General features: G+C 41.8%; 1 protein-coding gene and 2 long non-coding RNA genes across 3 annotated transcripts in view; 1 reads left to right on the top strand and 2 right to left on the bottom strand.

Moving 5' to 3' along the window:
- Nucleotides 1-15,507, bottom strand: part of LOC132343214 (uncharacterized) — a 71,492-nt gene that overhangs the window by 29,833 nt on the left and 26,152 nt on the right. The window lies entirely within an intron of this gene.
- The window catches only part of LOC107131561 (uncharacterized), a 119,772-nt gene that overhangs the window by 87,948 nt on the left and 16,317 nt on the right, over nt 1-15,507 (top strand). Inside the window, exon 6 of the long non-coding RNA XR_001494451.3 lies at nt 14,670-14,777. This is a non-coding gene — a long non-coding RNA (uncharacterized lncRNA). The remainder of the gene's footprint in view (nt 1-14,669; nt 14,778-15,507) is intronic.
- LOC781741 (BAG family molecular chaperone regulator 1) lies at nt 1,913-3,626 on the bottom strand. Its single transcript, XM_002696310.6, is given in 2 exon segments — nt 1,913-3,473; nt 3,475-3,626. Coding segments are annotated over 2 exon segments (714 nt in total). The 5' UTR covers nt 3,535-3,626; the 3' UTR covers nt 1,913-2,819.

The following is a 15,507-nucleotide window of genomic DNA, read 5'->3' as shown; positions in this document are numbered from 1 at the left end:
GTGTTAGTTCTAGAAGGTCTTGAAAGTCTTCATCGAACTGTTCAGGTTCTTCGGCATTACTGGTCAGGGGATAGACTTGAATTACCGTGATATTGAATGGTTTGCCTTGGAAACGAACAGAGATCATTCTGTCGTTTTTGAGATTGCATCCAAGTACTGCATTTTTGACTCTTTTGTTGACTATGATGGCTACTCCATTTCTTCTAAGGGATTCCTGCCCACAGTAGTATGGTCAATTAATCTACAATGAAGGAGGCAAGAATATATAAAGGAGAAAAGACAGTCTCTACAATAAGTGGTGATGGGATAACTGGACAGCTACATCTGCTTCCCTGGTGACTCAGACAGTAAAGAATCTGCCTGCAATGCAGGAGACCTGGGTTCAATCTCTGGGTGGAGAAGATTTCGTGGAGGAGGAAATGGCAAACCACTTCTGTATTCTGGCCTGGAGAACTCCACGGACAGAGGAGCCTGGCAGGCTACAGTTCGTGGGGTTGCAGAGAGTCAGACATGACTGAGCAACTTTCATTTCAATTTACTTCAAGGAGGGAAGACTATATAAAGGACAAAAGACTGTCACTTCAGTAAGTGGTGCTGGGAAAACTGTACCTCTACAACTAAAACAATGAGGTTAGAACATTCTCTCATACCATATATAAAAATAAACTCAAAATGAATTAAAAACCTAAATGTAAGATGTAAAACCATAAAATTTCAGAAGAGAACATAGTCAGAACACTCTTTGACATAAATTGTAGCAATGGTGTTTTTTGGATCTGTCTCCTAAGGCAAACGAAACAGAAGCAAAAATAAATAAATCGGACATAATTAAAAGTTTTTGCAGAGCAAAAGAAACCATTGACAAAATGAAAAGACAAACTTCTGGGAGAAAATAGTTGCAAATAATATGAACAATAACAGATTAACATCCAAAATACATAAACAGCTCATACAATTTGATATAAAAACAAACAAACAAAAAAAAAACAGCCTGATTAAAAGTGGGCAGAAGACCTGAGCAGACATTTTCCAAAGAAGACATGCAGATGGCAACAGGCAAACAAGAAAATGCTTGACATTGCTAATCATCAGAGAAATGCAAATCAAAACCACAAGCCAGCACCTCACACCTGTCAGACAGATATCACTGAAGAGTCAACAAATAACAAATGTTGGCAAGGATGTGGAAAAAAGGGACCCCTAGTACGCTGTTTGTGGGGTGAAAATTGGTACAGCCACTGTAGAAAATCGTATAGAAGTTTCTAAACAACCGAATATAGAGCTATCATATGATCCAGCTATTCCACTGCTACATTATATATCCAAAGGAAACAAAAACACTAATTCAAAAAGACATAACACTCCAATATTCATAGCAGTTTTATTTAGAGTGGCCAAAATATGGAAGCAAGTGTCCATCTACAGATGAACAAATAAAGATGTGGTATATACAGACAATGTAATATTACTCATCCATAAAATGGATGAAGTTCTGCCATTTGCCACAACATGGATGGACCCAGAGGATATTATCCTTAGTGAAATTAGTCACGGAGAAAGAACAGTACTATATGTTATCACTTACAGATGGAATCTAAAAAGTCAAACAAATGGATGTATAACAAAACAGACTCATAAACTGGTTGTTAGCAGTGGGGCCAGGGAAGGGGGCAAGATAAGAATCTGAGATTAAGAAATACAGACTACTGTGTAAAAAGTAGATATGCAACAAGACTATATTATGCAACAAAAAGAAATATAGCTATTATTTTGTAATATTTTTAAATGGAGTATAATTTATAAAAATATTGAATCACTATATTGTATGCCTGAAGCTAATATAATATTGTGAATCAATTATACTTCAGTTAAAAAGCATTCAACTTAGTTTCTTTTTTTTTTTTTGCTGATGTGTATATAAACTGCTTTATTTTTTAAATAACAAATGAAGGGGGAAAGGACCACAAAACAGACAGAAACAACCTCAAAGTAACTTGAAGAAAATGTAGATCTCAGAAGGGGATGGCTCCTAACAATGCCTTTGAAGGAACTCCTGAGAGGTTTATGGCTGCCCTCGCTACCTGCCTGCTGAATTCACTCTGGCCCCCTCACTGCCCCTCGTAAGCCAGGGTTCTGACCTGGTTGCAAGCAGAGACTTAGTCAACTCTGGGTTCTAACCTTCTAGAGATTTGCTTGGGAGCAAGGCAGTCCATATATCAACCACAGGCCCCACTCCAGGAATGAACCAGAGATCTCACGAGCTATGGCTGATCAGGGTCATTGGGAGCTGAGGACAGGGTCATGAACCCACAACCAGCCAGCTGTTTCAGAGGTCACATGAGAGACACTCGGGCTACCTGTTTTGACCCATTCCTGATTTTCCTCACCAGACACGGGCTCCTGGTGATTCTGGTTTACACAGACAGGTTTATGGGATCATAAGAACAAAAAGGCCTCTTGGATCTGAAGACCAAAATGGCCAATAAACTCAGAACTACCTCAGGACACATAAGAGCTCTCACCAGCCCAAAGAAAGCACCCAAAGGTCCGAGCAGCTGGGAAGACTTGGTCATGGGGGCACTCTCCAGACAAGGTGGGCTGCTGGACAGCATAGATCCACAGAGACAGAACGAGAAGCTGATAGGAGGCTAAAGATTGTATGGACGACACTTGTTCATTGAGAGCGGGTTGTAAGAGAAGGAAAAGGCAACGGGCCAATTGCCCCAAGCAGCCCTGGGGAAGGCAGGTAACTTCTGCTCCAGAGATGGCAGGGCTGGTGGGGCTGTTCTTCAGTGCAGCACGGCCTTCTCCGCCTCACCTCAGTCAGCGAGGGCCAAGTTTGTGGACTGCAGTCGCTCTGTCTCCTGGCAGATGTTCTGTTCCACTGTGTCACACTCGGCTAGGAAGGCCTGAATCCTTTTCACCAAACCCTTCCTTTTCATTCTACTGTCTTTAAAATTTTCTGGCAGAATTAGTGTGTCAATCTCCTCCAAGATCTTCATAAACTGCTCAATTGTAGCTTTTACTCTCCTATCGAGTTTGCAGAGAGCTTCAGCTTGCAAATCCTTGGCCAGAAAACCCTGCTGGATTCCAGCAAGGTCTTTATTCAGTTCTTCCAGCTGGTCAGCTATCTGCTCCACAGATTTCTCCAAATCTTTCAGCTTCTTTAGTTCAGCTTCTTCCTCCGGACTGTTCTTTTTCCCAATTAACATAACCCGGCAACCATTTTGTATTCCAAGTGCTGACAATGGCATCTCCATTTCCTTCAGAGATTTTCCCTTAAATATGAGTTTCTGAAAAGGCAGCGGAACCCCTGTAGCCTCTTCAACAACTTGGGCCAGGTCTTGGACAATTGGCTCACTATTGCCTTCTTGTGGGGTAACTTGAAGATCGTGCTTTTCATTGCTGTGGGTGACGGTCACGCTGAGCCCGGCTGCCGCCATTTCCTCGCTCTGGGCCACCTCTTCGCTCAGGGGCCACCTCTTCGCTCGGGGCCACCTCTTCGCTCGGGGCCACCTCTTCGCTCCGGGACATCTCTTCGCTCCGGCACACCTCTTCGCTCCGGGCCGAGCGAGGCTGTGTTTTCTTTTTCACCCGCGGCCTGCGAGCGCAGGCGGCGGCGCCTCTGGTGGATCCGGCATGCCCTCTGGTCACGCTCTCAACTTAGTTTCATAGGATCAAGAATAGAATCTTTGTTTCTGTAGTTAGATTGTTGTTTATGTAATATTTGATAACGTCACATATCTATAGCACAAGTGGTGTGAGCAGGTTTGTAAATAAAGAGAATAGCCTTTGTGAGTACGCTGCTGCTTCTGCCTCAACCCCTCCAGTTCTTCCCTCTGGAGACTTACCACATGCCCTGCCTCTGGGGCTTTCTTGCCTCTGGTCTTGTCTTCTATGGAGGCATGGGGCAGACCAGAGCGGGAGAGGGTATCTGTCCTCCCCAGTTCCCGCCCTTCTGGCAGGTCAGCAGCGGCCACTTTCCTTTTCTGAAGGCCGCCACTCCTGCTGGGTCTCCTCTGTGGCTCTCAGTCTCCGGTAACCTCTCCTTGCTCTCACTCCTTCAGGCTTAAGGACGGTACCAGCTCCTAGCTGGTGCTAGTCATTGGTTCTTCATTATCCTTTATTAACGGTGTCTCTGCAAATTCACTGAACTCTCCTCAGTGATACCCCTCAAGTACACTGTTCTGTGAGCATCAGGACTGATAAAGTATATACCAAACCTTTCCTCAGTGGGGAGCACTCATGCCCAGGAATATAAATGCCTGAGAGGCTTAGTAGCCATGAGTGGCCAGCACACTTTGTTCACAGAGAAAGAGTGGAAAGCATCAGTCTAGTTGGTGTGCCTTGTCAGTATCTGCCAGCCAAAGCCCACCAGAAACACACCTGCAGTTGAACGAGCTGGATTTGGTACCTGTTGTAGCAAAGGAAAAAGCACCCCATGGGGAACTATGGGGAGGGTGCATTTCAGCAATAGAATATTAGAAAGGACTTAGAGGATGTGGGCTTGTGTTGGGGAGGGTTTAAGGAAGCAGGGCTTTGCTCTGGATTCAATGCTATGAGGAAGCAGGGGTCATTCTATGATTATCTCAATAAATAAACAGTAATAATACTAACAGGCTTCCCAGGCAGCACTAGTGGTAAAATCCCCTGCCAATGTAGGAGGCGTAAGAGACGTGGGTTTGATCCCTGGGTTGGGAAGATTGCCTGGAGAAGGGCATGACAGTCCACTCCAGTATTCTTAACTGGAGAATTCCATGGACAGAGGAGCCTGGTGGGCTACAGTCCACAGGGTCACACAGAGTCAGACATGACTGAAGGGACTTAGCATGTGCTCAAGAATACTAATAGGAACCTGGTAGGGGAGATCCCATGGTCATCAAGAAATATCTATAAGAGGGCTGAAATAAATTGAAGATAAGCCGTAACTGGGAAAGTAGCATCAGTCACTCACACTAGCTGGGAGATGGGGCAACCTTTGGTGTTTGTGGTTTGGACACTGTTCTTGTTTTCATCTGTGTTCAGATATGATCGCAGAGTGTTTTTGCTTTTGTCTTGACCCGTTATGGTCGCACAGTGGCTTTGTCTGGTGTTGAAGTTGCCTGAAATTGTTTTTGTTCGCCAGAAGAACACGAGGGCCGAGCATCAGTGCTGCCAGGACAGCGTCTAGCACAAGCAAGGCCCAGCTGGGAGTCAAAGTGTGGTGGTACTTTTCTCTTTCTCAGCTCTCTTATGGAGGTTAAAGTATGATCTGCGTTAAAATCAGCCACAGACCCCAGGGCCCTGCCCCCAGATGTGCTGAATCAGTGTCTAGGGTAGGGCCTGGAAGTCTGTATTCCTTCTCAGCATGCTACACCATTCTGAGACACACACACCAGAATGTGAAGGCCCCTGGCCTAAAAAGAGAGATGCCGCAAATCCAGGTTCACAAACCCAGATGTGTGGCAGCCATTCAGTGTGAGGCAGCAAGCATTAAGCTGCATGTTTAAATGTTCACTGGTGTCAAGTTCCAGCACCCTGGAGTTGTAGACTTCTAACGCAGTGGAAGCAGCCTTTGAATTTACAAGGTCATCTGTGCTTTTACCTTGTGTGCCAGTTTCAGAAAAGCCTCAGCTAAGGAGGTCAACCTGTAAGTGACAGGAAAAAAGGGGGCTGGCCACCTATTACCATAAATCAATAAAAGGTAAACACCAGTAGCAAGACTGCTGCCACACAGGGGGAAAAAAAACCAAAACAATGAAGAATTCCTTTCAAAGTCAGTGAGAACATTCACAAGGGCAAACCAAAACTCCAGAGACAGAGCTTTTCAAAGATGCCTGACAGAAATCCCATTGAACAAAACAAACTATAGATCAGAAATGAGGTGTCTTAACTGCAAAAAGAACCCACCTGCCAAAGCAGGAGACGTAAGAACCACGAGTTCCATCCCTGGGTTGGGAAGATCCCCCGGAGGAGGGCGCGTCAGCCTACTCCAGCACTCTTGCCTGGGAAATCCCACGGACAGAGGAGCCTGGCGGGCTACACTCCGAGGGTCGCAAGGAGTAGGACACGACTGAAGCAACTTATTAGCATGCACACACGCAACTGCAAAACATCTGATCAGATCGTTGCAGATAAAACCACACTTTCTTCAAAGGAAAATTCTTAACAATACAAAGAAAGCCGAAATGAAGTGAATTTATTCTAGCACCACAACTGGGACAATATTTGGCATTTTTAAGTGTCAGAGAAAGAGTACTAAAAGTGTGACTAAGACAGAATCTAATAATGAACTTGACCTGATTTTGAGATACTAGTGAGATTTGACTTTAGGATGACGAGAACAAGGATACTTGAGGCTCAGACCTCACCACCAAATTTAGTTTCGGACATTTTTTTTTTCCCCCACTGAATTTTTCTATTCTTCAGATGTGGAGTTCATCACAATCAAATAACCTCACCTTTTCTAACAGAATGTATGTAGTGAGTCTTTTTAGCACGCTAATGGTTTTTGCCTTAAAGTCTATTTTGTCTATAATCTCCACAGACAGAGAATCTGCATCTATATATAGCTCATTACCATTATTCTGATATTAATGTTACTTTTCATCAGTTACTTGGATGCAAGATCAAATTTAGCAGCCAGATCTCCCCTTTAGTGAGGCCACCAAGGATGTATCCATCACCTCCCTTCCCATGACCGAATCTGCTGCAGAAACCTTTGTGCTCCTTGTCCCTCTCTCCTCCCCCTCCTCTCTCTCCACCTCCTCATCCTACCATTGTGTTACCGTTACAAAATCTTGCATGACTTAAACCCTGATTAATTTATTCCTTTTTACTTTTATCTGAGAGAGGACAGATGGATGGACCTAGAGATATCATACTAAGTAAGTCAGAAAGATAAAGACAGATACCATCTGACATCACTTATATGTGGAACCTAAAAACTTAATACAAATGAACTTATTTACAAAACAGAAATAGACTCACAGACATAGGAAAAAAAAAAAACTTGTGGTTACCAGAGAGGGAATCAGGGGAGGGAGGGATAAATTAGGAGTTTGGGATGACTCCTAGATAGATAACACACTACAAACATCTATTTCTGCTTTATTGACTATGCCAAAGCCTTTGACTGTGTGGATCACAATAAACTGTGGAAAATTCTGAAAGAGATGGGAATACCAGACCAACTGACCTGCCTCTTGAGAAACCTATATGCAGGTCAGGAAGCAACAGTTAGAACTGGACATTCCATTGTGTATGTGTACTACAACTTTCTTACACATTTGTCTGCTGATGGATATCTAGGTTGCTTCCATGTCGTAGCTATTGTAAATAGTGCTGCAGTGAACACTGGGGTACATGTGTGTCTTTTAACACTGGTTTTTTCAGGGTGTATGCCCAGCAGTGGGATTGTTGGGTCATATGGCAGTTCTATTCCCAGTTTTTTAAGGAATCTCCACACTGTTCTCCATAGTGGCTATACCAGTTTGCATTCCCACCAACAGTGTAAGAGGGTTCCCTTTTCTCCACATCTTCTCTTGTGTGTGTTTGTAGACCTTTTGATGATATGGCCACTCTGACCGGCGTGAGATGACACCTCATTATGGTTTTCATTTGCATTTCTCTGTTAGTGATGTCTAGCATCTTTTCATGTGTTTGTTAGCCACTGGATGTCTTTGGAGAAATGTCTGTTTAGGTCTGCCCACTTCTTGGTTGGGTTGTTCACTTTTCTGGTATTGAGCTACATGAGCTGCTTGCCTATTTTGGAGATTAATTCTTTGTTAGTTGCTTTATTTGCTATTATTTTCTCCCATTCTCAGGACTGTCTTTTCACCTTGCTTACAGTTTCCTTCACTGTGCAAAAGCTTTTAAATTTAATTAGGCCCCATTTGTTTATTTTTGTTTTTCTTTCCATTACTCGGAGGTGGATCATAGAGGATCTTGCTGTGATTTATGAGTGTTGTGATTTAAGAGTGTTGACATATGGATGCTTTGCCACTGCACCATCTGGGAAGACCCCCACATATATATAATCATATTAATAATATACTATATATATATATATATATCCGAATCACTTTGCTATATATACCTGAAACTGACACAACATTGTAAATCAATTATACTTCAATTTTAATTAATTAAATTAAATAGAAGACCCCATAACTCTTAAAAAATAATAATAATTCTACCTATTTCTAGAATTTGGCTCTGTTGCAGAGCTGTCAACCAGTCCAAACTTTTCAATTGTTTCTATTTCCTAAGAAACTCATCTGGGAAGTCTTGATGCATGGATCTGACAATTGGCTCAGGTTTTACCTTTCTTAATGAAAGTTTAGCTCAGTTCATTTACTCAATTTACTTCCTAGAATCCATAAGTACAAATTCAACTTTATAAACATAGCTGTACTTGGCAAATACACTTAGCAAGATAAAAAGGATGTGTTTAAGAACTTTCCAGAGTATATTAATAAATTAAACTTGCTTCTTAACAGTTAAGATTAATCCAGTAACACTCTCTTAAGTTTGATCTCTTTTTTCTTGAGGTACTAAGCCTTGTGAACATGCAAAACTCCCAGGAGATGTAGCATTTTGACAGGCTGCCACCAAGCCCTGAATTTCTTTACATAGTTTGAGTCTATACTTTTAAGTGCATATAGATTCAGAACCATATATCTTCCTCATAATTTTAAAAATAATGATACCCTTTATCCATAAAATGTGTTTTTCCTTAAAGATTAAACTTTTTGGGTATAATAGAGCCATGATGGCTTAACTCTTGATAAGAATTTGTCTAATAAATCTTTCCTCTCATCCCTTAACTTTCTGTCTTTTTGTTCCAGTGTGTATAGGTGTCTCTCTTATACTAGTGATTTTAAAATCCAGTTTGAGCATCTCTGCTTTTTAATTGTTTAATCCATTTGTATTTATTGTGATAATACACATTTGGTTTTATTTTTCACCGTGTTATTTTCTGCTTTCAACCAGCCATACTTTGTTTCCCAACCTATATTCCTATTTGAAGTGTTCATGTTATATTTATTCATATCATATACATATTGAAACTTCACATTCTACCTACCATGTTTCTTAACTATTCTTTCCTATTTTCTGTATCTTTATGTTACTATAATTCACAGTTACCCACTTTTGGATTTGCTTTTCCTGTATGTAAAGCTTTAGGCTCTGTGGTAGAAGTCTTGATTCCCAGAGGGCGATTGCTTTCCCCAGGGGATACAGTAAGAGTCCTACTTTACACTACGGCTATCATCAAGTCACTTAGGTTTCTCATATCAAGAGGATGGTAAGCAACGGAAGTACATACTCTCCATACAAGGTTGACTTGCACTGATCATCAGGAGGAGGCTCAGCAGCTGCTGTATAGGAAAAAAGGGAAGACTATATTTCACACTCAGTGAACAATAGGGGCATCTTTTGATAATCTGCTGCTCAATTGGGATGGTCGGTGGATAAGTACACAGACATAAGTGTACTTATGTCACATAAGTACATAGACATGACCTCAGAAGGGCATGGTGATCAGAAGTTTAGACCCTAAGTGTTTCTACTTGTTGTTAAGATCATGAGAAGTACTAGGCAAGGGCGAGGAGAATCTAGAATGAGTAGTAAAGTAGATGATGAAAACTGATTGTGCTCCTAAAACTAGTTGCAGCAGCAGGGATTGCTAACTTTTCCCACTAACTTGCTCTGTGTAAGATTCCTCAGGAAATGAGACCACCCAGAAACCTGAAGATCCTTTCCCAGATGGGACAAACTTAACACAAAATGTAAATACATCTGAACAGCCCAAGGGTGGGCTGTAGCAGATGCTGACTGGTGCTTCTCCGAGTCCCTACCGCCTATCCCTGACTTCAAGTCTGAGACCTTTATTTCTTTGTTGTTGGGTACAGGGCTGCTGACAGATCCCTTCTGAATTTCTCTGGGGTTTGCTTTTGGCTGAAGGGAGCCATTTTTCCCAAATTCATAACCTCTTTCAGGGGCAACTTGCATCCAGGGATTGGTGCCATTGAGATATAAAGGCCCAATCTAATTGTTTCAGTCTGGGTTATTCTTCAGGGCCATCCCAACTCCAGAGACCCTTTGGGATAGCTGAGGCTTCAGTTGCAACTGTATCACCCTGTCTCCTGCATAATCCTTTCTTCACTGTCTTAGAGATGTTCCTTAGAGTGTTCTCCAAAAAACCTCCTCCATGCCAATCTCTACCTCAGAATCTGTTTCCAGGAGACTCTTCTTAAGACATATCTTTTTCAGATAACACTTCTATTATCATAGGTTACTGGGTATCTATCCTTCTGTCTTTGTTTCTACATCTTGAATTATAAACTCATCTTCATTGAAACCTTCCTATGAAAATCCTGTGTGGCCTAAGTAGGGATGTGTCACTCCATAGAGATTTTCCGTTCACATCTACAAGGTACTCCAGGGATATCACTGTCCCAGGACTAATTTTTATGTAAATTTCTAATCCTGACAGTTTCCAAATCATGACGCAAGTATACATCCTAACTTCAATACATCAAAAGGCAGAGGCTGAGGATTTTTATTTTTCTGGGAATAATTTTTCTTTCCTTTTCCTTCGCCCAGAACAGCAAACTTTATCATCTCCCTGTTAAGGTGAATGGAGTTTTTTTCCTGGACTCCTCATTATAGAGGCAACATAGCTTTGAGCATCCCAGCTTCATGAGGGTATTAGTTTTCATTCAGTGTCTCATAGGACCCACAGCCTCATATCCTGGCCTGATTGTGTGCTAAAACCCAAACTACTAGCTATTACTGAATTTGATAATCATCCATGGGGAAGCTTCAGGATCAGATCCTAAACTCACAGCTCCTAATTTCAGGTACCTTGAGATTTCCATTTATTTCTTGCCAGTTGATATGTATGAATGTGATTCTTAATATATTGCAGAATCTGAAATTACACCTAAGTAGCTTAATGTTTCCTGGAGCTAAGTTTTAGTAAGTAATGGAAACCAGGAGGGCACTGGCCTTGAAACCAAATTGGAGGAAATGATGTAAGTGAGAAGGAAATGAAAAAATTCAGACTACCTCTTTCATATCCAGGCCTAGATTGGCAAGGCATTAATTTGGTAAAAACTGACCTTGGGTCCTCAGGGACTTCAAGTATCACCCTCGTGGGACTGTGAAGTCCTTGAAGACAGAGACTGTGTTTCGTTTGCTGTTGCACACCTAGTCTGTAGTTCATGCTCAGGACATGTTAACATGTTCAGCAGATACTTGATGACTAAATGAATAGGTCAGGAGTACAGCAGTGCTTGGAGAAGGAAATGGCAACCCACTCCAGTGTTCTTGCCTGGAGAATCCCAGGGACAGGGGAGCCTGGTGGGCTGCTGTCTATGGGGTCGCACAGAGTCGGACACAACTGAAGTGACTTAGCAGCAGCAGCACAGCAGTGCTATGCAAAATGATGAGATATTTAAAAATAAGAAGCAAGAATATAGCATAACATTATTTCAATGCTGGTCTAGGGAGGATTATAAAAAACAGTAGAAAAGGACAATGTGAACTGAATTATCATATTCATTCTTTCCAACATACCTCTAACAAATATTTATTAAACGTCTGTTGTTGAATCTGGCATTGTGCCAGATATGGAGACTGTGATAATGAGCAAAAAAAATGAAGGACACGGCCCTCCCCATGTAGAGACCTAGGGGAGGCAAACTTTAAATGAAAATGTACAAAGAACAAGGTGACTAGACGTTCTCTTAGCCCAGAAAAATCTCTCTTCATACTTATTGTCCCAGGGTAATTGTTACGGTGTCCCATTCACTCTTAGGAACGTTGCAGTTCGGATGGTCATCCTAGCTGTGACTGAGAGGTATGTGGTGTTGGCCAAGTGTATGATATTGAGAACCACCTATTCAGGAACTAGAGTGGAGGCTTGCCTGGGAAAAATGAGACAGACTGAAAAATAGTGGCTGGAACACAAAAGCATGTGATTGTGAGGGGTGCCAGTAGGGAGAACCTGCCAGGCAGATAGAATAGTATGTGCAGAGCAAGGCACACCAAGAAATCAATAGTCAGCCTGTCTGGCTAGAGTGTCAAGGGCAAGAGGTAGCCTAAAAGAGTGGATGGCACAAGGCCACACAGGTCTTGCAGGCATCTCCTGAATTTTAGAATTTTGTTCTTTATCCCTTAATTAAGGGTGGAGGTGGGAGGTGAGGGATTTAACATTTTGAAAAGATTCCTATTGGCTGCAGTGTGGAGAACAGATTTGAGAAATTTCAAGAAGCTAGTTACTAGAAGTCTACGACACTAGGCCAGTTAAGACATGATAGTAGTTTGAGAAGAATCTAAAGGGCAAGATGAACAGGCCTTGGCAATGGATCGGCTGCTATAGAGAGAGGGGATAGGGAATCATCTAGAATGTCTTTGACTTATGCACCTGGATGGATAGTTATGCAATTCAGTGAGCAAGGGAATGCAGCTAGTATTAAGATGTAGAACATCTATTCATCCATCCATGCATTTACCTCTTTAGGGAACCGGCATTCATTGATATCTGTATATAGCAGGCATTGTGGGTGATAATAACAGGTGTTTCCTCTGATATCTAATAGGAGTATAAATACACACATATTTATTTCACTAGTTACTATACTTTCAGCTGCAAGTAATAGAGAACTAGACTACTCAAGTCAAAATTGCTGAAACAATGGGAACATTTCTAAGTCCTGGAATGGGGATCTCCAGTTTGGCTTATTTGGTAGCCTCAATGACATCAAGGATGTTTGTTCTTTTCATCTTTCTGTGCTGCTGTCATTACTCGTTGACTTTTCCTTGACTAGTACCCTTTATGGTTGCTTGATTGCCATCCCATTTCCAAGCACACACACCCATGACAACACTGAGCCGCAGAATGACTATTTTCCCCTATGAATCTCCTTTGCAAGGCTAGGAAACCTTTCCTAAAATCCGTGCCACCCTCCCCACCCTGCTCCCACCCCTTCAGAGATTTCCTGCTCACATCTTGGTGCGTAGAATGATGTTACATGTTTATTCTCAAGAAAGATCTGAAAAGGGGAAAGGAGTGTGTGACTTGTCCAGTGAGCACAAGGTCAGGTGGAAGAGGATGACTTGCTCAACAAATTTGGGGGTTTGTTTATAAGGAAAAAGGGTGAAATGACTGTTGAGTAGGCAACCAAGTGTATCTACCGTATCTACAGCATTGTCTTAGGAGTAGTTCCGAGTAGCTTAGGAGACTGAAGCAGAAGAAATCACCTTGGAGATTGGAGGAGAAGAAATGTTTCCAAGGCTGGGAAAGGTTACTAGGTTTATGTCACTCTGAAGGCAGAACCTGAGGTCTGAGATCACAGCAGCACTTAACATAATACTAGCATAAATCCATCTTCACCCATTGATTCTCCAGATTTCAGGCATCCTCACGGATTTCCTGAATTCCTCCAAAGTCATATAAATACTGTTTTTATTGTTTCTAAGCTTCACTGAACTGAAAGAAAAATGGTTGAATAGTGTTTTGCATAAAATACTAGAAATATTTGTTCCTTAGCTCTGGCTCGATCCGAGCCTGACCTGTTTCTGTCATCACCGCTGGAATAGTTCTCCGGCTCTTGCCAGATTTTGAGTTGTCAGGATAATAATTTATCCATCTTGTTGTCAGATTCACAGCTCGTTTGCCTGACTCTAGGGGAATCTAAATGACTATCACTACACATGGTGTGCAACTCATATTTTAAATGCATTTAATTCCAAATATCTTCCCTCTGCCACACCCCCGATCCAAAGAGTTAGTACACTGCTGTCACGGTACCATTTTCCCCTGTTGTAGAAACCTCCACCACCCACCAAAGATCAGTTTTCCTCCAGTTTTCTTTCATGCTCACTAAAATGATTGGCAATGTGCACTGACCACAGTTACTTAATCAGTCTCCTAGGTCTCTTTTTATATAGTTCTTGGCGTTCTCAAAGCAAGTATATTGGAGTGGTTTGCCATTCCCTCCTCCATCACTGATTCAATGGACAGGGACTTGGGAAAACTCTAGGAGATGGTGAGGGGCAGGGAAACCTGGTGTGCTGCAGTCCATAAGGTCACAAAAAGTTGGACATGACTTGGTGCCTGAACAACAGCAACAATTCCTAGGTCTCCGGGTCCAGAGCTGGCCTTCGGGTCCATATTTCGTCCATCCTCACTTCCTCAAGCCAACTACTCTCAAGTTATGCCTGTTCTTCCAAGAGTCTTGATTTCCCGATGTGGTATATAACCTTTTTGTTTTACAAAGAGCTGGTCTTGAAGCTTCTCACTTTAAAGACAACTCTCGGGGTTTACTTTACGAAGCCAACCAGAAGTTATTTTCTATGTTTATTAATTCATCCCCTTCAACTTCCCTCACAATGGGTCCTTTTCAAGGTTTTAACTATAAGCATTAAATTACCCTCCTGACATCCCTTTCCTCCTCCTCCCAGGAATGCTTGGAAAGGAATCCAATTGTGGGCAGATGTTAGGTCTTTCTCAAAAGCATTCTGTGTCAAATAACAAGTACCCAGTTGTAGTTCAAACAGAACACTAATAGTGATTTATATGTTAAGCAAGAGTGGTAATTATTGGCTTTGAAAGCATATCATAATGACTCTTTACAGTTGTTCTTATATTTTATTATTCTTCCTTTCTTATTCTCTAGTCAGTGTTCTTAATTATACTGCTCCAGAAAAATACACTGGGAGAAAATACTGCAAAAAACATGAGATGGTGAAATATCCTGGCCACCAGAGCATCCGGATAAGATTTGGTAGGTAATGTGGGGTCATAGGGAAGCAGCACCAGGATATTTGGGCTTCTCCTACTTTGTCTTTTCCACCCTCAAAGCTACACACATAACTGCCAGAGTATCAGTTAACAAAAATGTATTTATCAAATATATACTGATATTTGGCTGAGGAGGGACTGTCTAAAAGCTCCACATTTGTGAATACCTCTGGATGCTCTCATGTTTACTGTTAGGTACAGCCAAACCAGCAGAGAACTAACTTGACCACTAAATTTTGTGCTTTTCCCCAAGCCCCATGGAATAGATTTTACTATGACATTTTACCACTTCTTTTGTCCTTCACTGAAGGACATTAAAAGAAACAGAGTTATAAAAACATATGGCTCTACTGGCTGCTGGGACATTATTGAGGACATTGTTTATTACATCACGCAGTGTCTTTTTATGAAGACTCACTAGGCAAAATTCTATTTAATTTTATTATTGGAAGTAATCACACTTCTGAACAATTCTTTATTCTTTTTAAAATTTTGTGGTCTTTGTGAATCATGTCACTGATCCTCTTTCTCTTTTTGATTTGGCTATTAGACAGCCCAGCTCATAAGGTCATGATTCATATCTAGCAAGCATCCACCCTGGACTTTGAGACGCGTGTGTGTATGTACTGGGCTCACTCTTTATCCTATTTTCCCTCCACTCACTTTCCACTATCCTGATGACTTGTTTATTGTTTCATGCAGTGGAAATTTAT

This window comes from Bos taurus, chromosome 20, assembly GCF_002263795.3.
Source record: "Bos taurus isolate L1 Dominette 01449 registration number 42190680 breed Hereford chromosome 20, ARS-UCD2.0, whole genome shotgun sequence".
Taxonomy (NCBI): domain Eukaryota; kingdom Metazoa; phylum Chordata; class Mammalia; order Artiodactyla; family Bovidae; genus Bos; species Bos taurus.
This window is presented reverse-complemented; position numbering and strand designations above follow the sequence as displayed.